Below are 14,283 nucleotides of genomic sequence, written 5' to 3'. Positions count from 1 at the left end.
AAAGGAAAGGAAAGGAAAGAATTACAAGTTCATATTTTCTGGCAGAGTATAACTTTCTTTGGCATAAAATATTTTCTCATATGCTAATTCTTAAGAACAATAATTTTCCACAAATACATATGGTAAAAGGGATATTTCACTTGTTTACTTGATAACTTTCAGGTGACCAAGATTTTTCAAAAGAAGAAGAACTCAGTTACATACAGTTTTCGACAGTCGTTTTCCCTTTATGGAATGCAAGTTCTTCTTTTTGAGAACCAGTGTAAGTCTTTCTTCTCGTTTTAGATGACCATTTTATTTATAAATAAAATAAAATTAAAAAATTGTTTGAGTGAAAGGGACGGACAGATCTTGTTTCTGAATGTAGGAATAAAAGTGCTCTGAATTTAACTTAGTCCTAGAGTTTAAAACATGCCAGCATAAGAAACAGCAAGACTATTGTTAGATATTTTTTTTTTGGTTGTAGTCAGAAGCCAGCTTGAACCAAATGTGTTGTTTGTGAATACTTGTAAGAGTAACATGTTTGTAGAGAAACAAATACATCTGTTGCTGAGTCAATAGTACAGTTAGCTGAAACTGAATGTATGGTAATAAATAAAGACTGTTATAATGATATGTGTAATTCAAAGCACTATTTAATTTATTTTCCTGATTTATATCTTAACTTTGTGCCTAGGTAACATATACCCATTCAATATAAATACAAAGCAGAGAGTCTGGATCAAAGTTTGTGTTTTCTGACACTTTTTGTTTATGTGAGTTGTAATCTGAATCAGTCCAATATTCTTTTTTTCTTTAATGCTTGTCAAGCTTAGTCTTGGCAGACAAAAACCCAACAAAAAGCAAATAGTTTGCTAATGTCCTTGATTTTCAGCCCAGACGCAGCATCGGTAATAGCGCAGCAGAACACAGCTGTTTGTGTGGTGCATAGGGAGACAGTTTATTTGACCTGACTTCATGGTTTGCAAACCAAACCTTGAGCTTCTGATACACTGCACACAGTTCAGCGTGACATTCAGTAGTTTCAGTGCTTTTCTGTTGGCGAGGGCTCTTAGTTTTAACTTGTCCTTGAGAATGCACTCCGATGCTCATCTCACTCAAAAGAAGCTGCTGTTATTGAGTCAAAGCATCTGGAGATTTCAAAAGGGAAGATTTTGTAGAGCTTATAGCAGCAAGGTAGCCTGCAGATTATTTATATGCATACACATTCATTCTCTCTCTTTTGTGCACAAATTATATGATATTAAACTCATTTTTAGAGAGGAAGGACAAATACTTCTATCCTGGATTCTACTAAAAATAGAAGAATATATAATTCCTCTGATGTCAAGTTAAATAAATTTTGAAAAAAAATCTCGTAAGCATACAAAGTAGAAACACTTACTCAGGTAAACTTAAAAATATCTGTAGTGAAACTAGGAGTGAAGGGTTGAATTCCTCCCAGTGAACTGGAGGCATTTTAACTGAGGTGCTTTAATAGACGTAGTTTGGCTGCTAAGGTGAATTCAGCTTGGTGAATCAAAGAGCTGATTGCACTTCTAATATCAGTTTTCCAGTTGGGCAAGAGAAGTATTCTTCCCCTTTGGTTTGTAAAATCCATAGTCTTGGATCTCTGGCCCCAGCAAGCTCTGGGGTATTTTGGCCAGAGCTCTCATGCCATCCGGTAACTCTGTGTGTAGCAGCTGTCAGAATCAGCTGGTTTCAAGTGAATAAAATTTAGTGTCACTAAAGCAGAAGCAACAAAAATACTGATTTGGCTACTGGTGAGGTTGAACAACATGATTGGCATTGATGAGAGAAGAATTGACTCGTAATGATAGAAGTGAATTAGGTTGAGGGATGGATGAACTCTAAAAGGGAATAATAATGTCATATATCTCTAGTAAATAAATAGACCGTAAGGGAGGTATGTTTTACGTTTTCAGTGAAAATCACAGACAAAGTGTAAAGGATGAGCAGATTACTTCAGAAAGACCGTATCTAAAACCAATAAATTCTTCCATGAGTACTTCCTGATGCTTAATCAGTACAATGTAGAGAAGTATCTCTGGTAATAAGATATTTTTATTTGTTTAGTATGTGGAAATTCTTTCTTTGTTCATTTGTAAAGGTAATTTATGTGACTTTGGGGTTGCCAAGTTTCCTTCTTTGGTTTCATAAACTTTTTGAGGTTTGTTTGTTTTTTTTTTCCAAGTGGTGCATTTTCTAGAGCTGTTTCCTGCATACCCAGGTTCAGTGTTCCAAACAGTACCTGGTGTTACACTGTGGTTTCCCCCTTTTTAGCTTGCCTCACACCAGACTCCTCTGCCCTCCTGGCCATTTGGCTGTATTCTGAATGACAGCAGCTGCAGACAGCTCGAGGCAACTGTCTTGTTTGATTGAAGGTAGATGCAGTTGTATTGTGGTCAGGAGAAGCAGACCAGCTGCAGGTTGCTTCTGTGTGAGTTGTTGAATCAGACCCTGACAGAAGCCCCACATTCTTGCTGTCTCCTCCTCTGTACCCTTTGAGGCTTGCAGTAGTTGGCACCTTTTTTCACCTGAGAATGGTAAATGGACTTACTTCCCTTTGAGTTGCAACTCTGATTTGGAAGTTAAGATATCCTTTTAAAAAAGTGTAGCATTTGCACTTGTGTCTCAATATTTTTAAGTCTTGTTGAAACCTAATGGCTTTGAGGGAAGAGACTACCTTACATCATCTGCTGGTTCTTAAGGGAATGAATTTTCAGTACGTGGGAGCACTTGAACTTCAGGTTGAGTACTTAAGCAAGTATTTGAGACCTTTAGCAAACCAGCAAGGTCAGGCAGTTGAGTAGAAGAAAACATTGTGAATTAGAATGCACGTTTAGAGGTTTTTTTCTGACACCCTGTTCCTACACGTCTGTGCTTCAAACAAAGGCTGATTCTGTTTTGTACAGCAGAATGTATCTTCATTATAAGCTATCTTTCTGTAAATGAGCCTTCTGTCTCATCCAGGAGATATTTGTGACCAGCTGTTAAAATTTGTGTTCTCAGATGTGCAGCTAGAAAAGAGGCAAAGACAGTCTGCTGAAAAATCTGCCTTATATTGTGAAGATGTCCATAATATGGGCCAAAATCAGGGGGGCGGGATGGAGAATCACCCTTTTACTTCCCCAGTATGTAATTTTGGATAATTTAAACCTTTTTTTTAAAAAAAAACAAACAAACCAAAACAAGGAAAACCTAAAGTAGAATGTTCAGGGAACATAACTAAACAGGAAATATTAAAAGTTGTACATGCTAGTGTGCTTGTCTTCCTGCAAACATTGAGTATAAGGCAGTTTCTAGTATTTGAGATGTATTCAAGTAACCTCGACTCAGCAAAACCTTGGTCACAATTGAGTAAGGCAGGTAATGGAATCTGTTCCATGAAACAAGAATCATCCCCTTAATTTTTAAAAATTTTTTTTTCTGTGATTTTGCTTTTCTATTGTACATTGTACCGTAAGGGTAACAGCTACATAAAGACTATCTTTCAATATTTAGTTTTATTTTATCTTTTATTTACATTTTATATTTTATTTTTCAATTTATTTTTATTTAGTATCTTGACAGTTAAGCAATTCCAGTGTATCTTAGGGATTTTCATTCTAATTCTGTGCCTTTGGACTTTGTCCATTATATGGTAATATTAGTAAAAAGCTTTCAGGATTCTTTTTTTTTTTTAATATAAAAAGAAAAGTAATTGGAATAATCAAAGCTTAGTTTTTCTTGACTCTTTCTTCTAGATTATCCCAACGGTATTCGGCTCACATCAGCTGTTCCAGGGGCAGATATCAAAGTACTAATAAATTTCAATGCACCAAATCCTCAGGACAGGAAGAAGTTTACAGATGATTTGAGGGAGTCAATTGCAGAGGTTCAAGAAATGGAAAAGCACAGAATAGAGTGTAAGTACAAAGGTACATATAATAGAGCATTTTTAAGCTAATCAAAATAAGAAAATCTAGAATATGTGTATATCCCATTAGAGCTCTTTAGAAGTTCAAAATAATGTGGGTTTTTTCGATGGCTTTGATTCTAGACGGAGGGAAAACCCCCAGTGATATATTAAGCCCTAGCTGAGCACACTGACTATCATTTACTGCAGCATAGCTGCCGTGGAAATGTAGCCTGGACAAACTGCAAATAGCAATGGACAGAGGAGAGGTGGATTTGTAAGTTCTCTAGTACAAATTACAGTAAGAATTGTAGGAGTAATTCACATCACTGAAATTCTCAGTGATGGCCCTTCAGATAAGTTTCACTGGATTTTTCTTCCATTTCCATGTTGATATTCCTGTATTCTCTCAGTTAGGGTAGCCATGGTACAGATTGATACATTTTGCTGGAAGTTAAATGAGTGACTAAACAGGAGTTTTACCTTCTGGTTTTCCAAAAGAGGAATATCCTTTCATCCTGTATGTTGTAATATAAAGCTGTTAGTACAGGGGTGAAGTTCCTCCCTGGCATTTAACAGTGCCAAAATGAGCTCTTATCTGTTATTCACAGTAACAGCTGATCACGTCCAGAAATTGTGATGTTGCCGTGTCCTTCATTATAGTCAATAAATATGAATTACAAAATTGTTCTCTTTTGTTTCAGCTGAGCTAGAAAAACAGAAGGGTGTGGTGAGACCAAGCATGTCTCAGTGCTCCAGTCTGAAAAAGGATTCTGGCAATGGGACGCTGAACAGGGCTTGCCTGGATGACAGCTACGCGACCGGGGAGGGGCTGAAGAGAAGCGCGCTGAGCAGCTCCCTTAGGGACCTGTCTGAAGCAGGTAAGCACTGCCTGTATTTCCTCGCTCCCACTAGTGCATGCAAAGACGTGTGAATGATGTGTCTAAAGCCCAGCTCTCAGTGAGGTCCCAGCGCTAGTAATACTGAAACTTCAAACATTTTAAATAGCTCCTCTTTCATAGTTCACATTTAACAGCTGTTTGTTTTTTACCCTCGTTCTATTAAATTTGAAAGCATTTAAACCGCTGTAGATTGCTGTATATACTTTTAAAGGAGAGTGAAGACAGAGGAAAAATTTTAAGTGTTTTATGGTTGACTATCATAAGTGTCAAAATGGTTGACTTGTGCTAGGTGTAACCCACTTAGTTTTCCTTTCTTTTTTTCTTCCCTTTTGCTTTTTACCCTTCATCCAATAGGCTTAGAAAGAAAAGAAAAGGACCTGGTCTCTGTGTAATGACCACTTACTGTGTATTTTGTGCTCAAGTGTACCTGTGTTACCACATGGATGAATGAAATTGAGTGAAGCCCTACTAAATTCTGCCTAGAGCTCTGTAATTCAGATCCAGTGTGTCCCTGATGCTCTTTTATTGTTTTGTAACTCAAGATACATAGTTCCCAATTCTTACAAAAGAGGTTGTTGTGAAATACTATTGCAAATATAGTAAAGGAAGCCCTAGTGGAATAGAATACTGATATCCCACAAAACCACTGATCTGTCTTCAGATTTATTAACTGATTTATACTGCTAAAGACTGGAAAGGAGTGGTGGTGTGATTTTTAGGAAGGAAAAGCCAGGGGAAGTTTGGTATGGTTTTATTTTATGGTTTGCCGCGGTAATACAGAGCTGGCATGCCCATGGGTAGTAACCTTGTGTTTCAGTATTAAATGTGATTCTTGTTGTTTACAAGAAGTTGTATCTGAACACCATCCCCATTATTCAGAAAGTACTTTGGGGGATAATAGCAACTATATATATTTAAAAAAAAACAAACTCTTTTTGGTTTTTTGTTGGGTTTTTTTTTGTTTTTTTAGTTCCTGGTCTGTGTTACATACTGTGATCTGTTTCTATGATAGCAGTAATGATTTACAGTATAGTCATAATTGCAATACTGTGTATATGTTTGGTAGTGGACACTACTTATCTTTTCCCCTTTTTTAACTAAAGAAGAGATTTTTAGCTATGCTGTAATAAATAAAATTGTTGTAAACTGAAATTATAGCCTGTGTTTTGTGGATATATGTATGTGTATATACGTATGTAGAGAGTTAGCTCTTTCAATTATTTTCTTCTCTGTTCAGGCTTTCATACTCATATGTCTATTTGTTTCATTAAAAAGACCTAGGACCTTGATCCAAAATCTGACTGAAGTTCAATATTGGTGCCTGACTGGCCTCAATGGATTTTAGATCAAGCCACTGGTCTCCACCACTGTTACATCTCAGATTTGAGGATACTTCCATCATCCTTTGTTGTTGTTTTATTTTTATTTCATTAGAATGAGAACTACCATATTGTTAAATATGTGAGTTCAGTGGGTATTTGTACCCACAAATCTGATTTGTGATTAATTTTTTTCATCCCATGGGAATTTTTCATCCCTGTCTTTCAAACATTGCCATGTATTTAAATTCATGTCATGGGTTTTATGCGATAAGCAAGTATTTGTAATCATGGAAACATTTCACGTTTCAACAGGGCATGCCTACAGTTGGCATGCTTACTACTGAAAATAACTTTTTTCCATAATAAAAAGTAGAAATCACTCACAGACTGCAGGGTTTATCAATGAGTTTGTTAAACCCAACTAAACTTAATTTTAACTTCAACAAGTTGAGAATTATGGAGAGTTTCTGTTTGGTCTTGTGCAGTGCTACTGACTTGAGAAATCACATACCTGGTATTTGCTTTATTTGATGTAATAATTTTAGTGAGATTATACGTGTCTTTTCTGCCTTTTCTCCGTGAATAGCTTGGATGTGAGGTTGATTTTGTTTTAATGAGAGAGATCATCCATAGAAAAACAAATAAATCTCTTTCAGTTAGCAAGATACTGCATCCCAGTGATTATACCACACTAAATCGCTTCTGTAAAAGAGTACTGAGTTAGGTTACCTCAGTTCTTCATTTTGTGGGTGAAACACAGGATCAACAAGGAGAAGGAGCAAGAGTAGTGGGACTGTGTGTGAATATGTGTCTTTCTGTAGGCAAAGGCATGATGAAAGTGGATTTTTAGAGAGTTCTTTTCTACATTTAAACAGAAATAAATGTAATAAACATGAGAAAATTTCCTTGTAGCATATTTATGCAGTAAGGCAGAGCCACTGAACATTGCCAGAACAAATTGAAAAATGTAAAATATTTATTCAGTGAAGGAGAAAATGTGATTGAACAGCATTGGTTGCATGAGTATATGACAAAATGATTTAAGAAATCAGTCCATTACTCTCTACCAGGTATCACAGCAGGAAATGGTGGTTGTGGAAAGTAACTTTCAATTTCTCTCTTGGAAAAGAGTGACGATTCATAAGCTTCTTTGATCTAATAAATGTTGATACCCTGAATGATTCTGACTCCTAAGCTATAAACCGTAAGGAAAGGCAAGATTTCTCTGCCAGGAAACAGCGCTGGGAATCGTTTCCCGATGGCTGTTCCGTGCATTTGCCGTGATAGCTGGAATCGTAATTGCAGAAAGGATGTGCGTGGGGGTCTCTTGATTTTAAAGGTAGTATTGGTCATTGTGGACTGACAGTTTTTTCAATGGAGCAAAAAACAGAATGTGGCAACCAACTATTCCAAGATGTGAATGTGTCAAAAGTATTTAGTGCTTTATTTTTCTCAAAAGAGAAAAAAAATCGTTTTTATTACACATTCTTGAGCTGTAGTCAAGGAAGAACTGAATTTATTTGTCCCAAACTTTGGAATTCTTAGTTTACATAAAAATATCTAGAAGACAGACAAATTTCAATGCAGTTAAAGCTGAGTTTTACAGGTTCCAATAGAATTTTGGACGTTTCACCTGTTACTCCATATACAACTACATGATAAGTAGGTTTACAGAAAGACGTGAAAGGTGTGCAGGCCTCTCATGGCCATTAGTATGTGGGAAGAATTATTTGGTCACTAGAGCAGATCATGGAGGATTAGACTGGTTGCGTTTCTGATTCTGTATCTCTCACAGGTTTCTTGACTGATTTGAGACTAGTCAATCTGAATTCCAGTGACTTTGAGTTGCTGGAGGACCCAGTGCTTTCACATTAGTTTACAGTGGTGAGCACCGTGGAAATCAAGCTTTATCCCCCACATCTCTAACCTGTAGGGTGGAAATATTATTTACACACTGCACTGGTTTAAAGATTGTAATTTTATGGTTTGCCCCAGTAATACACGACTGGCATACCAATGTAATATTGGAATCTGCCCAGAAGTGCAGCATGGTATAATGGTTACTCTTAATTAAATTGTGCTTGTCTCATAATCTCCTGAGCTATCTCAAAACAATCACAGACCTGTAGAGACTACTTAAAAAACCAACCAAACAAAAAACCCCAAACCAAAAAAATAAAGTAGTTCCAGAATTAAAATAATTATATTTGTGTATTGCATATAATCTCAGTCATCAACCTTTAACTTTTAAATGTTTCTTTCTACCTTCCAAAAAAGGCTTCTGGGGTTTTTTTAACAATTCCATAAGGTATTTTTTTAAATTTCCTCTGTCCCAAAATGTAATGGAAAAGACTGTGGAACTCCTCAGCCTTGTGATCCCTTTAAAAAGACTCTGCCTTCATGCAGTTACAGGAGCCCTTAGTCTGGTGAGTCAGTCTGTGGCGGGCTGGGGCAGTCCCTTGGCTCCCCCTCACCTGATGCAGGCGAGGTCACTGGGTTATTTCTCTTCCTCTGCCCTGGGCTTGGTGCGCTGCGCAGGGCAGAGGACACTAGCAGTCTTCCTCCCTTATTAGGAGAGCTTTCCAAGTAGGGAGAGATTTTTCCTGTCTCTTCCCTCATCACTGTTGTTATATTTCCTGTTCTTCACTGGAATAGGAATGGTAATGGGCATGATAGAATTTACTGGCTTTTGAAAATAAAACAGATTTGTATGAATCAAGTCTTTCGTGATTTGTGTATGTTGATACCAAACCATCTTACAAGTATGTTGTACAAAGACACCCCAGGCTGTATAGAAACACCTCTGTATCAACAACTTCTCTGTCTTATGGAAGAGACACTCTTTGCTTTTCCAGTGAAGGAGGAGCTCAGCAAGGTGAGATGTGGACATGCTGTTTTCTCATCTCCTGGGGCTTAGTCGGTATTTTGAGAATAATCTGTTTGAAGATGCCAAGAAACTATTTTCACAGCTGGTGTTTCACAATTGGTGTGTGATCTTAAGATTATACCTATTTCACCCAGCAAACAAGATGAAAATATGAAGATTACAGAGTCTTTTCACTCTGAAAAGTGGTCCCTAAATTAATAATTAGAGTATATTTTTTAGATAATTTTGAGGAAGTCAGCTTGGGTGGTAGCTATAAACTCAGTAGCTAGATGGTTACAGATTTTGCTGCTGTTGGGAACACCAATTTCACAGCCTTGGGAGGCTGATATAACAACTCATTGCTATAAGAGCTGCTACATTAGTTTTGCTTTACCAAAACCTTAAATTAGAACTTTTTTTCCAAACTTTTTTCCCTCCCGAAGGGGTACAAAGCCAGATCATGATACATTGTTTAGGTATCAATGTATCTCACTGACATACAACAGAGTTTCAAGAAATACAGAGTAGCACGGAGAAGTATTTACATTTACCTTAATGATCTGCACATCTGTGAGATCAATTTCTGCAAGGTAGAATGGATTATGAAACTCTGCATTTTCATTTGGAACGTTTAAGTTTCTAAAAATATTTTGCTCACTTAATATTTTTACTATAAATTTGAAATATTCTTAGTCCCATATAATGCATGTACCTATATGGGACATAGTATACTTCTGTAAGTTAAAGAGATTTCATACAAAGAATGTTGATATCTAACATCAATGAATTGTTGGCATGAATCAGAAAAATTTAAATTAACTGGAATTTAATTTTCTAAAAATAAATTAAAAACCACTCTAAGTAACATCCTTAAAAATTACAAGTAGGTCAGTAGTATAATAAGTAAAACTGGTCTTCAGATTTGGTAAATCTCACCTTGCTTTATAGCAGAGCTGTTGACTATCAGGGAGTACGGAGTTACATGTATGTGCAGTTCTAGTCGAGTCACCATTTCCTTGAAATGCATTTGGACGCTGCAGCTCTCGGGAAGCGTTTTGGAGATGAGATGCCATCTCAAAGACCAGAGAACAGCCTTGTACAAACACACATTGGCAGGGGGAATGCTCTAGAGGATTTACTTAATAGCTTTCATATCTCACTGTAGGCCAATGCAGCATTGGGTTCAGTTTCTTTTTAAGAAAATAAAGAAGGTGTTCTCTATAGTGATAGCGCCTATCTGAGGGGAATCACGGGCATTTTAGTAGGATTTCTCTTTTGCTCTTGGCTTTGCTAGTACTACTTTGCCCTGAAGTTATTCTAAGCAAAAGTCCATCTGTCTCTTTCTGTGCCTATATACTGCGTATATGCCATGTTCATGGTTATTTTATTAGAGACTTTGGCTCCTGCCATATGCAAAAGGCATTAGATTTTCCTGTTTTCCTTCATTTTTGGCCACATTTAACGACTCGTGGCAGCTGCCAGTCTTATTTGCAATACTGACTGCTAATTTAAGAGATGGCTATCTTCCTCGATGTTTTTATATCAGCAAGCAAGAGTGATTTGAGGGTTAATCAGTACTAATCATGTTAGCAGAGCAGAAAAATATCAAAGCCTGACTAGAAGTAAAAATAAGGGATTATCAAAACCTGTTTTCTTGGGGGGTTCATCAGATAGTACAGTTGTGGGTTTGTTGAGGCTAAAACTGCAGCAAGAGATGAAGCACCAGGCTTTTGGCAAAGAGCCTGTCTAGGGGAGCTGTTCAAAATGCCAACAAATTTAACAAGTTGAACAAAACACCTTGGCCACAAATGCCTTCCTTCCCCTCAGTGCCAGCGTAGAGGAGTTTGTACTGAGGAGTAACTCCCGGTGATAATAAGAGAGGAGGAAGTGTTACAGTAGTCTAAAAAGAACTGTAGCTTTTCAGAGAAACTTGTGTTGCAAGGCAGCATGCCGTGACCAGCCAGATCAAAGTTACGCTTATGGATCCAAGAGGTGGTATTTTTAGATCATACTGATCTTATAAGACTTGCGGGTAGTCTAAATTGGCCTGAGAAAGGGTTTGTCAAGAAGTAAGGGTGAACTTCTCAGGAATCACCGTTTTGTCCCTCACACAAACCAGTCCCAAAGTTCTTCTCTGTAGCTCTGATACCCTGTGCCTTTTGGGCTTCTCAGGGCGAGGGCATGTGGCTCATCAGTTCAGAGATGCTGAAATCTTCACATTCCTCTCCAAAACCACCTGTTAGAGTAGAAGATTCTGAAGGCAGCAATGTACAGATGCAGGGTGGAGATAGTCTTTGGCCTTGCAGGAAAGCAAGGAGAAAGCACTGAGAAAACTTAGGTTGCTAAAAACGTGCAGATTTTAGAGAAGCTTTGAGAACCTGACCACTCCTCAGAGTTTGTCTTTGTTCATGCACCCTGCCAGTAAAGTACTTGGAAACTTTGCAAAGCAATGCTCAAGAAGCTGTCTTTTCAAAAATACCTATTATTTCCACTGCAGCCATATGCTATTTTCTCTCCTGTGAAATAAGAAAGAAAATTTGGGATCCTGTGTCCTATATAAAGCCACTGAGATATCCTGGCTCTTGAGGCAAAGTCTGGTGTTTCATGTGTAGTTTTAGGCAAATGTCTTTGTCAGTTTGAGAATGTCAGAGACCAAACCCATCATACTTAAAGCACTGCACAGCTAAACAAACAAAATCTAGCCATAATGTCAAGACACATTCCAGATTCACTGATCAAAAATTAAGTTTAGTTTTTTTTTTTAAACCTCATGAAAGAAGTTTATATGAAATCCACTGAGGTTCAAAACTGAAAATGAAATTATTAATCCAATACCCCTCACCATTCCCCCACAATGAAGTTCAGAACATGTCAATATTAAATGTTGTATTTAAATTAATACCACCCCACAATTGCATATCAATGCTAGCAGTCTTTAAAGAAAGAAACTTCACAGACAATTAGATTCCAAGAAATTAAACGATTTAAAATGGTTGTTGGTCAACATCATAATACTACTAAATACAGATGCTAAAATACATGTATTTTAAGGGTTGTACAGATTTTTAAAAATCACACCCCGCTAACGATAGTTGATTCACAACAACAATACCTCTTAAAAACCCGTCAGGTACAGAAACTTAATATAACTAATGGCCTTAAAATCCCCAAGTTTCTGCCGTAGTAGCTGCTGTACCAGTCGAGTGCGATGTGTCCCCCCTGCAGCCCCTCTAGTTGCGTTTAGAGACTCCTGTAGCCGTTCAGGACCAGCAGCTGTTTGTCACCCGGGTCTTGTCTCAGTCTCTAATCTCTGGTGTTGCATGTCCTGGGCAGGCAAGCGTGGGCGACGCAGCAGTGCAGGATCGCTAGACAGCAATATGGAAGTAAGTAGGAAGTTACTGATGTCTAGCTGGATGTGATGATGTGCATTTCAAACCTTTCTTTTATATACATATTTTTTTGCTCTTTTTTCTTCTAACATATAACCTGCCTGCCTCAAATAAAATGCATGCCTAGGCTACTCACTCCGTATTCTTCCAGCTTAAAAAGCACTGACAGCTTGTTTTAGACCAATGCCATTTTTGGTTTGAGCTAACCTTGTTCCCTTTGTTCCTGCAAGCATGGTTAAATGGATATGACGTGTCCTTTTGCCACCATTTCAGTCTGGTCCCAGCTTAAAAGCCCACTTGCTCTTTGTTACAAAGTACACTGTTCTTGCTGTTTGATATTTAGCTACGACTATTGACTTTCATGCTCAACCATTCCCATTGCTTATTTTCAAGTTAAATTGCTAAATGTATGCAGTCATGACACCATGGAATTGCACAGATAGGGCATGGGAGGAAGAAATTATTGAGACAGGTGAATTCAATGTGGATTTCATGAGATTTCATTCATCTTCAAACCATTTATATATACTGTTCATGTCTCTGAATTCAGCTTGCAGATTTTTTTCTTTTTTTTTTCACTTTTTTTTTTTTGTGTTTGCTTCAGGTAGATTGCAGTTTAAATCTAGCACATTTTGCCTAAGTACTGTTGTGTCCCCATAACTCTTTTTAAAAAATACAAACCCCAAACTTCCAGAAACTAAATACACCATTCCAGACTAAATAATAGAGAGTGTTGGACCACAGGTCAGAAGAACACAATCACATAGAAATTTTAGTGGCAAAAATGGTATGGTTCCATTTAACACATAATTAAGAGGTAGGCTTGAGAAGCAGCACTGTGGCATATAGTAGTGGAAAACTACTATTAAAAAAAGTTTAAAATACTGTTTTGAAATCTGAATTGTAACTGTAATATTTGCTGCTGTGTGTTTAACTATTTAAGTTGAATTTAATGTAGTTTTATTTTTGTTGTTTAAAAAAAAAAAAGCAAGTATGGTATTTTTCCAATATTTTAAAATGTATTTTTCCTTTAAAAACACACTCCTAGGTCTTATGTCATGTTAGTCTTCCGTGACATTTTTCTTATTTAAAGTCATAGCTTTCGATATTAAAGTACTGAGAGAAAAACCTTTAATGCTTAAAATATCCCAAGAAGGGCATGAATGCCTCATTGGCAACTTAGAGAAGGTGGAAATAAAATTTTTCCTAGAACTTTTAACGTAGTCCACCCATGTGAACACTGAAGGAGGAGTTTGTGGGTCAGTGTGAACTTTTTCTTTTAAACATTTTAAGATTTTTTTTAATTTTTATTTCTATTAATTTCTTTTTAGGGGTCCATCATTAGCAGTCCTCACATGCGCCGAAGAGCTACATCAACCCGAGAGTGTCCATCTCGCCCTCACCAGACTATGCCTAACTCCTCCTCACTCCTAGGTTCTTTATTTGGTAGTAAAAGGGGAAAGCCACCTTCCCAAGGCCATCCACCATCTGGCTCATCACAGCAACCTCCGCACCCTCCAGTAATCCCACATCAGCAACACCCTCAGCATCCTTCAGCCATGCATCACGGAGGGCCAGACGCAGGCACAAGTGCACTCTCACCATTCACAGTACTGTCACATGCAGCAGAACCCCCCGCCCTACCACCACCACCACCACTATCACCCTCCCCAGCACATCCAGCACCCACACCAGTACCACCAGCACGTGCCCCATTCCCAGCACGCGGCGCACTCCCAGCACACTCCTTACCTGCAGCACCCCCATGCGCAGCACACCCACTCTCCTCACCCGCCACTGCCCCCTCCCCACCCGGGGCACTCTGCTCACCCCCAGCACTCTCAGCATCACCACGGGCCACCACCGCCCCCCTCCACGTCTGCCAGCACCAAGCCCAAACACAGCG

General features: G+C 38.0%; 1 protein-coding gene across 1 annotated transcript in view; it reads left to right on the top strand.

Annotated features, from left to right (window-relative positions):
• LOC104522109 (IQ motif and SEC7 domain-containing protein 1-like) overlaps positions 1 to 13,987 on the top strand; it is a gene marked incomplete at both ends in the record, with an annotated part of 15,949 nt that extends 1,962 nt beyond the window's left edge. Inside the window, 5 exons of the mRNA XM_010164305.2 lie at positions 163 to 262; positions 3,747 to 3,908; positions 4,603 to 4,779; positions 12,322 to 12,371; positions 13,709 to 13,987. Coding sequence (XP_010162607.2) covers positions 163 to 262; positions 3,747 to 3,908; positions 4,603 to 4,779; positions 12,322 to 12,371; positions 13,709 to 13,987 — 768 coding nt within the window. The remainder of the gene's footprint in view (positions 1 to 162; positions 263 to 3,746; positions 3,909 to 4,602; positions 4,780 to 12,321; positions 12,372 to 13,708) is intronic.
• Between the last annotated feature and the right edge of the window lie 296 nt (positions 13,988 to 14,283).

Source organism: Antrostomus carolinensis, unplaced genomic scaffold, assembly GCF_000700745.2.
Source record: "Antrostomus carolinensis isolate BGI_N321 unplaced genomic scaffold, ASM70074v2 scaffold48893, whole genome shotgun sequence".
In the NCBI taxonomy this organism is placed as follows: Eukaryota; Metazoa; Chordata; class Aves; order Caprimulgiformes; family Caprimulgidae; genus Antrostomus; species Antrostomus carolinensis.
The sequence above is the reverse complement of the archived record's forward strand: the minus strand, read 5'-3'. Positions and strand labels throughout refer to the sequence as shown.